This window comes from Phyllostomus discolor, chromosome 13, assembly GCF_004126475.2.
Source record: "Phyllostomus discolor isolate MPI-MPIP mPhyDis1 chromosome 13, mPhyDis1.pri.v3, whole genome shotgun sequence".
Taxonomy (NCBI): Eukaryota; Metazoa; Chordata; class Mammalia; order Chiroptera; family Phyllostomidae; genus Phyllostomus; species Phyllostomus discolor.
Window position 1 is genome coordinate 66,943,931 of NC_040915.2, and position 15,006 is coordinate 66,958,936.

The 15,006-nt window shown below is 39.5% G+C and overlaps 1 protein-coding gene across 3 annotated transcripts in view; it reads right to left on the reverse strand.

The window, feature by feature from the left end:
- Positions 1-15,006, reverse strand: part of ARHGAP32 (Rho GTPase activating protein 32) — a 265,997-nt gene that overhangs the window by 163,870 nt on the left and 87,121 nt on the right. For all 3 annotated transcript variants that reach the window (XM_028527567.2, XM_036014652.1, XM_028527566.2), the window contains exon 2: positions 7,701-7,809. In XM_028527567.2, the coding sequence (XP_028383368.2) occupies positions 7,701-7,805 (105 nt within the window). In that variant the 5' untranslated portion in view covers positions 7,806-7,809. The remainder of the gene's footprint in view (positions 1-7,700; positions 7,810-15,006) is intronic.

Here is a 15,006-nt window from a genome sequence, read left to right on the forward strand (position 1 = left end):
CAACATACTTGTCCACTGAGAGATGAATGGAGGGAAAATGTGACAGAGAGCGAGAGAGAGCCGGGGAGCGGTGTTGGGGGAGTGTGCGTACTATAAAAATAAAGGAAATCTTGCCATTTGTGACAGCATGAATGAATGAGAGCATTATGCTAAGTGAAATAAGTCCAACAGAAAAACACAAATGCTGTAACCTCAACTGTAGGTGGAGTCTGAAAAATAAAAATAAACTGAACTCATAGATACAGAGAACAGATTGGGGTGCCAGGGGAAGGGAGTTGGGGGTGGGCAAAATGAGTGAAAATGGTCAAAAAGTACAAACTTCCAATTACAAAATAAGTAAGTCCTGACTATGTAATGTACTATATGGTTACTATAACTAATAATACTGTATTGTATATTTAAAAATTACTAAAAGAGTAAATCTTAAAAGTTCTCATCACAAGGAAAAAAATCTGTGACTATGTGTGGTTACATAGTTACCACGCAGTTACAGATTAAGTAGACTTAATCTGCTGAATATTTCATAAATACACATATATCGAATCATAATGCTACACACCTGAAACTGGTATGTTATATATCAATTATATCTTAATTACAAATAACTATAAAATTTTTTTAAATTCTTAACAATTCAGAAATTTCTGACTTTCTTTTAAATATGTACTTTTTTTAACTAATATTCTGCCCTGGCCCATGTGACTCAATTGGTTGGAGTGTCATCCCATACACAAAAAGATTTTGGGTTCGATTCCCAGTTAGGGCACATACCTAGGTTGCAGGTTAGGTCCCCCATCGGGGCACATTCTGGAGGCAACTGATCAGTGTTTTCCTCTCTCTCTGTCTCTCTCATCAATGCATGTATCCTCAGGTGAGGATAAAAAAAAAAGATAAAAAGCTAACATTCTGGCTATACCACACAAATCTAAAGTTTCACAGTGAAGACTTTCTGTTTCTAAAGCAACTCAAAAATTAACTACATGGGATTGTTTTGGAGAAATATTTATAAAGATTGATTTACCTTAATAATAAACTTCATTCTCAAAATGCTATTTCACATAGATTATTATTGGAAGAGAGAAAGGTCCCAAACTTTCTTTACTCCTTCATTAAAATCAATGCAATTTTCTAGAGAAAGTGTAGTAGTAGCTCTGATTTCATTTATATCTATTTCATCCATCTTTCACTGCACACTTTTTGCAACTTAGCAATGTCCTATTTATTGTTATGATCTTTTAAATAGAATCAGAGCACTTGCCTTCAAAAATTTACACATGTAAAAATACAGTACCAAAATAATAATATAATAAGGTGCTATACCATATGACATAAATGGTAATTCCCATAGACAAATCAATGTGAACTCCAGAATGGAAAATTCAGTAACTTTCTATATAAGAGGTCTGTCTGGAAAAAGTCCAACCACTGTTAATACAATGAGAACAATTTGCATGACATCGATGTAACCTGGCAGTCAAGGAGAATGGACCAGAATGTGCATGTGTGAACAATGACGACTTCACTGTACTAATCACAGAGAGTGGTGGATGCCATTGAGTGAGCATTTGTACTGTGTGGCTGTGGTATTCAAAATGACTAAGCGAGTAGAGCAACAAATCTGTATCAAATTTTGTGTTAAGCTTGAACATTCCTCTGTGGAAACTATCCAGATGATTCAGAAGGTCACAGCTATGGGCAACTGGTGATTGGCAGCTTCATCACGACAACATAACTGCTCATGCATCACATTTTATGCAGTTTTTTGTGAAACATACAATCACCTAGGTAACTCAGCCCCCCTACAGCCCAGATTTGGCACCCTGCAACTTCTGGCTTTTCCTAAAACTAAAATCACCTTTGAAAGGGAAGAGATTTCAGACCATCAGTGAGATTCAGGAAAACATGAGAGAGCAGCTGATGGCCATTGGGAGAACTGTGTGAGGCCCCCAGGTGTCTACTTTGAAGGGGACTGAGGTGTCATTGTCCTTTGTACAATGTTTCTGGTATCTTGTGTCTTCTTCAACAAATGTCTCTATTTTTCATAGTACATGGCTGGATATTTTCTGGACAGGCCTCGTATACAGCGTGTGATCTTTTTTTTTAAGGCTTTATTTATTTTTTTCTAGAGAGAGGTAAAGGGAGAGAGAAAGACAAAGGGAGAAATAGCAATGTGTGGTTGCCTCTTGTGCACTGGCAACTGGGGACCTGGCCCACAACCCAGGCATGGGCCTCTACTGGGAATCGAACCAGTGACCCTTTAGTTCGTAGGCCTGCACTCAACCCACTGAGCCACACCAGCCAGGGTGCATGTGACGTTTTGATACTAACCACCATATGATAACAAATATCACCTTTCTTCCCAGTGGATAAGTTCAATGTAGATTTTTTGGAAGTCATAAAAACTGTTTGGAAACGATGTGGAATATTTAAAAACGGGCAAAAGAGATTACTGCATATCCTTTCAATGGAACGCTGGCAACTCCACGGAGCAGTTGACTCAACAGGGGTCTGTGGCCTGCTTGTGTTTGCCTCGGCCACTTCTCACCTCTGCAGAAAAGTCGACTGTAGAAAACTTACGGTGCAAATAGTTTCTGTCCATAAAAATGCAAACTATGTCCAGCGGAATGGAACAGCCTTGCCAGCCTTCCATCCATTTGCATCAATTTCAGCATGATTGATCTCTAAGAGTACGGGACTTTGAATTCTCTTTTGGACCAGTTGTAACACTTGACTAATTCCTTCATCAATTATTGAATCAAATATCTTTGGTATGTGTTCCTTTTATATTTTTATGAGAGTCATGATTATATCTTCTTCTGAAATTTATCCTTCAGTAAAATAAATACAAAATGATCGATATGCATTCCCAGAGAGCTCACAGTATAGTAAAGGAGATAAATACATTCATAGCCAACTAGAATGAGATTTAGTATTGCAACAGAGCTATGAACGACATATAAGAAGTAAAATAAAACCATTCTCCATCTGGAAGGTTTAAGAAAGCCTTACATCTTAAGTTACAATTACATAATAAAGCAGAGAGGGGTCAAAGAACGAGGGCCAATCCAGCCTACTCCCTGTTTTTGTACAGCCCATGAGCTAGAAGTAATTCTCACATTTTTAAATGTTTGCGGGGGAGGGGAGGAGGAATTCAAAATAAGTATGATTTCTAATGATACGTGAAAATTACATGACATTCAGATATCAGTGTCCACAAGTAACATCGTATTGGAGCACAGCCACACTCATTTATGTATTAGCTGTGGCTGCTCTCGCATCACAATGGCAGCACCCAGCAGCTGCAGGAGAATGCACAGCACTCTTCCTCACACCACAGACTAAAGGACGGAGGCGGAAACGCAACGGCGCCTCAAGTTCCACAGGCAGCACCAGGCCATGTTTTGAAATGGCCCATTCAAACAGGCCAGGTAAAAACAAGCAAAGAAGCAATAAGGGACTTTGAATGTCTTGCTTGACGGCACAGAAGAGTATGGGTTTTGTTATCCAATTAGGTGGCGAACATTATATTCACTATGCACTGACACTACACTTGCACTGAAAGAACAGCATGTGCGTCAATATTACGAGACTCTGCACTCATCACAGTATTCTCAACTCACAGGGAGGCAATAATCTGAAAAGTGCAAAAACTCTAAAAGATTTATCATCACATAGAATGTCTTCATGAAAATAGAAACAAGATTGCATCCAAAGTAAATTTCCAGGAAGCTGATTTGTTAGCCAAGCACGGCAAATCATTTACCATTCACCAACCATGAGTCACTCAAATTGTATTTGACTTAAGCAGCCAAAGATATGCATCCAGAGAAAACAAACTGTTACGCCTATTAGCCTTTTGGTGAGAACAGTTGCTTGAAGAGTTGAGGTTCTTGGGAGCAAAATCAATAGTAAATTTAAAAACAAGGCAAGTGATTTCAATTGGCTTTCTATGACTCGTGATGATGCATCAACAAACAAAACCAATTTTGCTCAGTTGGCGAGTCAATGCGGAGTTTCAAGAGGCTCAAGAATTAGCTCCAGTGAAGAGTCTGCAGGGGGCAACTACAGGTGACAATATTCTGAGCAAACACTGACTCAGTACAACCTGAAGTGGAATCCACTACGATACATTACGGCTGACTCTGGCAAAAAAAATACCTGTGGAGCAGAAAATGGCTTGGGCTTCCTTTGAACCTTCGTTACTGAACGCTAAACAGCTTTTATAATTGGTTTTGCTGCTTAATTGGTGCAATTTCTTTTTTTCTAAGCACAGTTGATGTCCTGTGGTATATTAGAGGGGTGCCGGAGTCAGAGTGGGTACAGCTGCAGGTTGGGAGGAGGGGGCAGAGGGGTTGGGCATCACACCAGCCTGAGACCAACATGACAGCAGGCCAGGGGAACAAGGCAGTAGTCAGGGTCAAGCACGCAGGCTGCTCTTCACCCTGCGAGTGTCCGTGCCCAGGGTGCTGGCAGAGGCTTCAGAGGTGGTGGAGGATGTTGGTGTCTGCTTCCAGATATAGCTGGAGTAGGTTGGGATAGGACCATGCAGAGGCCCCCAACCCAGGGGTCTTCAGCCAACAGGAGACAAGCATAGGAAGTGGGGCAGTACCACTCAGGGTCTGGGGAAGGACACTTGGGTAACACAGGCAAGGGGTGGAGTTGGTGCCAGCAGTGGCTATAGAGAGGAGCAAGGAACAGTGTGGTGGTGAGAGGCCGGGGCCCCAGGGGGCAGGGGACCTGGGCCTTTGGGCAGCTCCTCTGAGCCCCAACATGGTGGAGACACCACTCCCAAGTCCAGGCCTGCTGGGACAGCTCCTTGGCTGTGGCGTCTTCTCAGCACTGGTGGCTTATGGGAGCCCAGAAGCCCATCCTTGCCCACATCTTGTCCTTCTGGCGCAAGAAGTCTACACCAGACTGTGCCAATCTTTGCCCAGGGCCCACAGGAAAGTCACACATTTGGTGTCCTCCAGGTCCTCCTCTATCATTTGGAAGGTGCCTGGCCACAGAGCTGAAATCTGGAAATGGGGAATCTCTAGAGAGGAATTCCTGAAGATACCTGTGCTCCAGATGGCTGAGGAAGGCCTGGAGCTCCTGGTTCTGGCAGGAATGGAGAAGCCCCACTGCCCCGACCCTGACGGCTCCAGTACCACAGCTTCACCTGGGAGTCAACCCCATGGGCAAGGTCCTGGGCTTCACTCACAGGGAGTGGAGGTGGGTAGGATGGAGCCAGGATGACCTGAGTTCAGGGATTACCTACACTACAGTATGGTGGTGCTATTTGTTCAAGAATTTTACCTAAAATTACAAGGCAAGACATAGTTATATGAAAACTTACACTAAGGTAATACTGTCAGAATCATAAGTAATCATGAGCTGCTATACATACTTCCCAACTACCAAACATTAAAACAAGAAGGGAGATCTCCATCATGATCTAAATTGGCAGTGAAATATATTTTCTAAGCTCAAAGTACAGTTCCAGAAGAATTTTTCAGTTCACAATACCAATGCAAAGTAAATTTCCATATTGCAAAATCCACTTAACTGTGTAACTGAGGAGCTTCCCTCCATCTCACCTTCATTTGGAAGTTTGCAATGCTATGCTACAAGGCAAACATTAAAAGAAAAATCTAATAGAATTCTGAAAATGCCTTCTAAGCTATGAATATGCTCAATTAAAATCATATGCTCGTGAATTGATGTCAGTATCTGGTAGTACTTATCTGAGAGAAAAGGCATTTTCAAAAATGAAATATGCAAAATCTCAATACAGATCAGCACTGACAGATGAACATTCGCATTCAATTTTGATATGAAATTTTTAACTACGATTACATAACATGCTACTTTCCACAAAAAATATTTTACTGTTCTTACTACGAGACCTGAATTGCATAAAGTGGTGATAGATTAAATGGGTGTTTTGGACTTAGGTGGAAAACCATACCACAGGGGAGTCACCCCCAACATCTCGGTGAATGTAAACTCCATTCTGCAGGTTGCTCAAGCCAAAACGCCTGACATCATCCTTGACTTCTCTTCACCTCACTCTCTGTACCCCTTTCCTCAGCAAAACAGGTGCCTTTTTCTGTAAAACCACATCCAGAATCCAACCATTTTTCAGCCTATCTACCATCCTGGTTCAAGCTATCACCATTGTTCACCTATCACAGTCATCCTCTAACAGGTTTCCTTACTCCCCCCCCCCAATTTAGACTATTCACAGCAACCAGAGGCTCTCTTCAAAATTTTAAGCCAGATCATGTCATTTCTCAGCCAAAAATTCTCCAGTGCTTTCCCATCGCACTCAGCAAGAAAAAACAACGTCCTTATAAGGGACTACAAGAAACTACATTATCTGTTCTCCACCCACCAAACCACTGCTCTGAGCTCATCTCCTTCTGCTTTCCCCAATTTCAGCCACATGTCCTATTTTTGTGTTTTTTCCAACACTTCTTCATCGTTTACCACACTGTTTAACTTGTTCTCTCATGGCCTAAAATGATCTGTTCCCAGATAAATTACCTCCTAGAGGCCATCTGTGGCCACCCCGTGTAACCAGCAACCATCCTTTCACACCGTGTCCCAACACTCTGTAACCCTACTACTCCACATTAATCTTCCACAGTAGCATGTGCCAGCACTTGGCATACTGTCTACTGGGTTGGCCCAAAAATCCATTTAAGAGTTCCATAAAATAAAAAACACATTTCTCATTTCCATCAACTTTATTGATTTAGATATTCTAAGTATGTCGGCTATCTCTCCCTGCTGGCTTCTAGTGGGTAGAGGCCAGAGGTACTGCTAAACATCTTCCATTACATAAGACAGCCCCACAGCAAAGAATTATTTGCCCAAAATATCAATAGTACTAAGAAACTTCACAAACCACTTTTGACACATTCAATCAGTCACAGCACCTTCTCTATACACTGCACAAATCTTTCTTTTTGTTTCAGTGGTGTTTTTACCTGTTTTGAAATAATAAAGCATAATACACTGAAAATGCTGCATATCTTCTTCCATCTTCAATATTAAATGGCTGCACAAAAATTCACTAATTTTAATAAGTTTTTTAATGCATGCTGAAATGACAGCTGTCACAATACAATCTAACAAAATTGTTTTGAATGAAGTTAAAGATAACTAAGCACTACTAGAGCCATCATCTGGAAAAAACTAAACAAACTTTTTGGCCAACCCAGTACTGAATTAATTGCTTTTCCTCCTACCCCATTAAAATATAAGCTCCACAAAGCCAGGAAATTTGTATGTTTTATTCAAGATTCTACCCACAGAACCTAAAACAGTGCCTGGAACAAATTATACACTCAATAGAGAGTTTCTCAATAAATGAACAAAAAGAATGTCTCTGTAAGTAATGCTTCTTCAGTTCCTTTTCCTTATGTAAGTGAAAAATACATATACACATATGCATAAAACTGACTCATCCCCCTGACCAGTGTGGTTCAATTGGTTGGGCATCATTCTTCAAAGTGAAAGCCTGAAGGTTCGATTCCTGGCCAGGACACAGGGTCAGGACACGTGGCTGAGAGTTGCAAGTTTGGTTCCCGGTCAAGGTGCATGAGAGGCAACTGATGGTTGTTTCTCACATCAATGATTCTTTCCTTCCCCTTTCTCCCTCCCTTCCCCTCTCTCCAAAAATAAACAAATAAATTCTTTTTAAAAAACCGATTCACCATCGCACTGAGTGTTTCCTCCCAGTCAGGCCGCTCCCGAGGGTGCACGTTTCTGTGTAGTTCGGGAACAAAATCGTCCTCTTCAGAATGCGTCGAGGACTTCATCTTCCTGGAAATCAAAACGTGAAAGATTGTGATAAGAATTTATATTTCTATGAAGTCTTTCCAATGACAATTCAAAGAACAGAAAATTATGTGAGATTTAAAGCTTAGTTAAAAGAGGTTTGGTGACCATTACTGTTCCTTCATTTCTACTCTAGTTTTCAGAGATCTTTCCTGATATACCAAAAACCTACTTTCATTCCAGAAGATAAAACTAAGGTTTATTACTAGTTAACCTTTACGGTCTATGGTAATTATTATAGAAGGACTCATTTTATCAGTTCAAGGCAGCTGGAACCTTGAAAAGATTTGCAACAGCCATCAATATTTATAACACCAGAGTCAGCATTAGTAAAATTCCAGGACGAAGGAAGAGGTATGATGCTTCTATTTCCAATTTACAGAGGAAGTGTATTAAATTAGCACTCTCAAGGGGAACAACTATGAATATTAGACAAAACATATAAAATTACTTGTCTGAGGCACAGGAAAGCAATCGATACGAAATAGAATTTCTGGGGCTACACTCTTTGAGAGAAAAAACCCATGAAGCAAACCCCATATGTAATCATTCTGTTTGTAAACCAGACTTTCTAAATCAATGATGGAAACTAGGGGCCAAGCATAATATTGTAGTTTAAATAGGCTGGAGAGGCAGAGGTTGGATGCTGGGGGTGCCAAAGCAGATGGGGACTGAGGGGAAAAAAAAGGACAAAAATCTACATGGAAATTCCCCTCAAACTATTAATCAATTCCTCAGCTTACGTTTATGTAGAACAAGATGCCAGGAAACTTCTCAAAAAACAGCTGATGGGCAACTAACAAGCCAAGCAGATATTTCACAGCCCTGCTGTGCTGAGGAAGGGAGGCTGGTGAGCAAGCACTGCCCAAAAGGAATAGGGGCACTGAAAAAAAGCATGCAAAAACCTGGACTCTCAATTGAGACTCCAGAGAAGCCAGGCCTTAGGACTAAGGACAAAAGAGCACAGACATGCTCAAACAGAGCCTAAAACCAAGCCTTTACAGACCAGAACTGCCAGAGGCAAACTTAACTCTCTTTAGAGGAAAATCATGTTCTACAGACTCCTTGCAAATTTTTCATTCACCGTGTGTGGTATCCAATAAACATTATAAGGCATGCTTTAAAACACCAGGAACAAATGGATAAAAATTGGAAAAAAATGTAGTCAAATCAGAGAAAGACTCATACTTGATTTATTTTTTATTTTTTATTTGTTTAAAGATTTTATTTATTTATTTTTAGAGAGGGGAAGGAAGGGAGAAAGAGACAGAGAGAGAAACATCAATGTGTGGTTGCTTCTCATGTGGCCCTCACTGGGGACCTGGCCTACAACCCAGGAATGTGCCCTGACTAGGAATCAAACCTGCGATGCTTTGGTTCGCAGCCCACACTCAATCCACTGAGCTATGCCAGCCAGGGCCTTGATTTATTTTAGAATTTTCAGAAAGGAACTTAAAAATGGCCATAATGGATTTTTGGCCATTGGGTATGAGGTAGACAGCTGTTAAATGCATCACTCCAAGGCCTTAAAAACAAGAAAGATAATCTATAAAATCATAACTTTGCTTGAATCCATAAGAAAACTGAGGTCCTGGGGCAACCAATTACTAGCCTAAACTAAAGAAAGACAGGAATACCCAAGATGTTCTAAAGCACAGGCAGTAAGTTGCCTAGGGCAAGGAAGGAGTAGAACAGAGATATACAAGCTGCCAAGAAAAATCCAGTTAAGTTTTTAATCAAGCTACTAAAAATATTTATAATTAATATGTTCATATAAAAACATGAAGAATAAAGAACTACAACAGAAAATTGTAATCTATGAAAAACAACCAAATGTTCACCCTAAAATGAAAACTAAAATACCTGAAGTGGAGAAGTCAGTGGGCAGGTGCGACAGAACAACAGCACGGCTGCAGAAAACACGCCCACTGAAGAACGGAGAGAGTAGGGACAGATGCATGAAACAGCACAATATGCAACAGACTCGGTGAAAAGCCTCAAAGGCGTCTAAACTAGCTACTCGAAGATAAGAAAGATGAAAGACAGGGACAAAGGCAGTATTTAAAAAATAATGGCTGGAAACTCTTCAAAACTGATGAAAGCCATCCAACTACAGATTCAAGAAGTCCTTAAGCAGGATTTAAAAAAACAAACAAACCACCCAGGTATATTATACTTACACTACTATTTAAAAAAACTAATATTTTTTATAGAAATCATGTTTTTTTTAACTGATTTAGCCTTTCTTTTTATTTTATTTTATTTTTATTTATTTATTTTTAGAGAGGGAAGGGAGAGTGAGAGAGAGAGAGAGAGACAGAGAGAGACAGAGAGAGAGAGAGAAACATCAATGTGCGGTTGCTGGGGGTTATGGCCTGCAACCCAGGAATGTACCCTGGCTGGGAATTGAACCTGGGACACTTTAGTTCCCAGCCCGCACTCAATCCACTGAGCTATGCCACCCAGGGCTCTAATATTTTTTTTAAAACAGCCAGAGAATAAATGCCAAGTTGACTTCAAAGGGGATAAAATAACAATATGAGAGAACATTTCAATGGAAATGAGAAGATAATAGACTAAATTTTCAACTTAATAAAAGTAAAAGATACTGCCAACCTAGAATCCTCCACCACACAAATTCATACATTTAAAAAGCAAGTAAAATAAGTTGTTTTCAAACAAAAGATGAATGAAATTGCCACCAGGAGACCTGCAAAACAAAAAGGTAGTGTTCTTCCCATTGAAAGAAACTGATCCCAGAACTATAGAAATGAATAAAGAGTATAAAAAGGACAAAATATAGAAAAATTTAAGTAAATACTGACACAAAAACTAATGTACACACAAAAATAATATCCTATGAGGTTTATAATAAACATAAGACACAGATATAGGAATAGTACATGCAAACAGTATCAAACGGTACAAGAGTCCTCTATTGTTTAGGAGGTGAAATAAGTCCAATTTTTAAAAATGCAGTAAGTCAAAGATAAAAGTTTCAATCTCTATGGTAATCAGTAAGAGAATAATAAATGAGTATATGACTAAAATGCTGATAGAAAATTTTTAGAAATAAAACATACTTGATTAATCCAAAAGAAAACACCAAAGAATAAAGGAATAAACAAGGCAAATAAAAAGTTAAGATGGTAAACTTCAATCCAAGTATATTACTATTTTTTTAAGAATAGAACAGTAGGTAAGCGTGTTGAGAAACTAGAACCCTTACTCATTGCTGGTAAAAATTTAAATGTTGTAGCCACTGTAAAAAAGTTTGGCAGTTTCTCAAAATGTTAAACATACAAATACCATATCATCCAGCAATTAAATTCCTAGGTATTTAGCCAACAAAAGTAAAAACATATCCACCAAAAACTTGTATATGGGTATTCATACCAAGATTATTCATCATATCAGCCAAAAAGTGTAAACAACCAAAATGCCCTACAACTGAAAAATGAAGGAACAAAATATACCAGGTCCATACAATAAGATATTGTCTAGCCACTAAAATAATGAATGAAGTGCTGATTCATACTATCCATGGATCAACAGTAAAAGCATTATGCTAAATGAAGTAAGTCAGACACAAAAGGCTACATATTATATGATTCCATATGTACAAAATGTCCACATTAGTAAATCCATAGAGACATAAAGTATATTGATAACTGCCAGGGACTCAGGGTAGGAGGACACAGAGTTCTAGTACTGGTGGGTAAGGAAGTTCCTTCTGGAATGTTCAAAAATTAGATAGTGGTAGTAGTTGTATAACCTTGTGAAGGTGTGCTTTAAAAGAGTGAATGTTTTATGTGTGAATTATATCTCAGAAAACAAGTAAATGGACTAAAAATATCCATTAAAATAAATAAAGGAGTACATTTCACAATGATAAAGCTGTCTAACCATCAGGGTGATATAATAAAATCTGTACACAATGAATGACACAGCTTCAAAATACATAAATCCAATATGAAAGAACTAAAAGGAAAAGAGATAAATCCACAATTAGAACTGCAGATTTTAACAAACATATCTCAGTAACTGACAGAATAATCAGACAGAAAAAGTCATAAATATATAAAACATGGGACTTCCAGCAAGATGGAGGCATAGGTGGACGCACCGTACCTCCACGCACAACCAAGATTAGAACAACAACAATTTAGAGGCAGAATAACACCCAGAACTGACAGAGAATTTATCTGAATGGAAGTTGGACAGCCAAGAAGTTGAAATAGACCCGTTCATCCAGACCGGTAGGAGGGGCAGAGACGAGCAGCCAGGCACTGGTCGAGGCATGGAGAGCAGAGGGTTGGGTGCATAAGGCAACCAGGAGGGAGTGCGTAAGGCATCCAGGGCACGCAAGATCCCAGCCGGTGGACCCTGAGTATGAAAGCAGCAGCTGGTGGACCCAGTGAGGTGGCGATTGTGGACCAGGGCAGAGCGAGCAACCCAGGATCCCAGAGAAGGGACTGAGGTCCCAGGAGAAGGAAGCTACCAACATTGTTCACCCTCACCCCCGCCCCCACATACAATGTCACAATCTAGAGACTGGGGTGCCCAGCCCTGGTGAACACCTAAGGCTCCACCCCTCACTGTAACAGGAGCCACCAGACCAAAAAAAAAAAAGAGAGAGAGAGAGAGACATGTCTCAAATAGAAGAACAGATCAATGCCTCAGGACTCATCCTCTTAAGCGACCAAGACGTAGCCAATCTATCAGATGCACAGTTCAAAACACTGGTGATCAGGAAGCTCACAGAATTGGTTGATTTTGGGCACAAATTAGATGAACAAATGCAGGTTACCATAAAAGAAATTAAGGAAAATGCACAGGGAACCAATAGCAATGGGAAGGAAACTGGGACTCCAAACAATAGAGTGGACCAGAAGGAAGAAAAAAACAACCAAACAGGAAAGAATGGAGAAATAAGAATTCAAAAAAACAAGGAGAGGCTTAGGAATCTCCAGGACATCTTTAAACGTCCCAACATCTGAATTATAGAGTTACCAGAAGGGGAAGAGGAAAAGCAACAGATTGAAAACGTATCTGAACAAATAATAAAGGAGAACTTCCCCATTCTGGCAAAGGAAATAGACTTCCAGGAAGTCCAGGAAGTTCAGAGAGCCCCAAAGAAGTTGGACCCAAGAAGAAACACACCAAGGCACATCATAATTACATTAGCCAAGGTAAAAATTAAGGAGAGAATCCTAGAAGCAGCAAGAGATAAGCGGACAGTCACCTACAAAGGAGTTCCCATCAGACTGTCAGCTGATTTCTCAAAAGAGACCTTGCAGGCAAGAAGGGGCTGGAAAGAAGTATTCCAAGTCATGAAAGACAAGGACCTACATCCCAGATAGCTCTATCCAGCAAAGCTTTCATTTAGAATGGAAGGGCACATAAAGTGCTTCTCAGATAAGGTCAAGTTAAAGGAGTTCATCATTACCAAGCCCTTATTTTATGAAATGTTAAAGGGACTTATCTAAGAAAACAAGATAAAGAAAAAACATGTATAGTAAAAGGACAGCAAACTCACATTTATTAACAACCACACCTTAAGCAAAACCAAAAGAAACTAAGCAAACAACTAGAACAGGAACAGAACCACAGAAGTGGAGATCACATGGAGGGTTAGCAGCAGGGGAGCGGGAGGAGGAGAGAGGGGAAAAGGTACAGAGAATAAGTAGCATAGATTGTAGGTAGAAAATAGATAGGGGGAGGGTAAGAATAGTATGGGAAATGTAGAAGCTAAAGAACTTATAAGTGTGACACATGGACATGACTAAAGGGGGGGATATGGGTGGGTGAGAGTGTACAGGGTGGAGGGGTGTGAAGGGGGGAGAATGGGACAACTGTAATAGCATAATCAATAAAATATATTAAAATATAGACATATATATATAACATTTGAAACCAATATATCAACCTGAACTAATATAGAACATTAAACCCAACAACTGCAGAATATACATTTTTTCAAGTACATAGGAAACATTTACCAAGAGACCACACATAGACAATGAAGTGAATCTAAACAGAGAATTTAAATTATGAATGAAGTGTTTTGTGACCACCATAAAATTATACTAAAAATCAATTACTGGCCCTGGCTGGCGTAGCTCAGTGGATTGAGCGTGGGCTGCGAACCAAAGTGTCGCAGGTTTGGTTCCCAGTCAGGGCACATGCCTGGGTTGCAGGCCACGGCCCCCCGCAGCCGCACACTGATGTTTCTCTCTCTCTCTCTTTCTCCCCTCCTTCCCTCTCTAAAAAATAAATAAATAAAATCTTTTTAAAAAATCAATTACTGAACAATAACTACAAATTCTCCCAAATATTTGGAAATTAAGAAACACATCTCTGAATAACACATGAATCAAATACATATTACCACCATGGAAATTATAAAATATTTTTAATCAAATGATAATAAATATACAGCAGATGAAAGTGTGTGGATACAACTAAAACAGAGGAAAATTCATGCCCCATTATTGGAAATAAGACAAGTTAAAAAAATAAATGTTCTAGGCTACCATCACAAAAAGCTAAAACAAGAATTTCAAATTAACCCAAGAAAAGTAAAAAGAAGAAGAAACTTTAAATATAGGAAATCAATGGAAAGCAGGCATGTGATAGAGAAAAATCAAGCCAAAAGCACAACCCCTAGAAGATTCATCAAGAGAAGACATATAAAAATGAAAAGGGAGATATATGTAACTAGAAAGCCTACAAACATTAAAAAGATTCTGAGGACAATAAGAACAACTTTTTTACAACATCGCTGTGAATTAAGTTGTAATGGAAAAACTCCTTGCAGAACACAACTTACCAAAACTGAAACAGGAAACCCAAAACTGTAAGTTCTTATAACTATTTAAAAAAATGAATTTGTAAGAAAACTCCAACCCAAATGGATTCTTTGGCGAATTATTTCAAACATTCAAGGAATAAATAATAACAATCTTAAATACATTCTTCCAGGATATAAAAGTAAAAGGAAGACCTCCAGCTTGTTCCATGAGGTCAGGACAACCTTCGTAACAAAAGCTGACAAAAGACATCACTAACAGGCAAAATCGTAAGTCAGCATCGTGAGCACAGCTGCAGAACTCCTAAGCAACATAAGAGCCAATCAAACCCACCAGTACACAAAAAGGACACAGAGTGACCGAGTGAGTT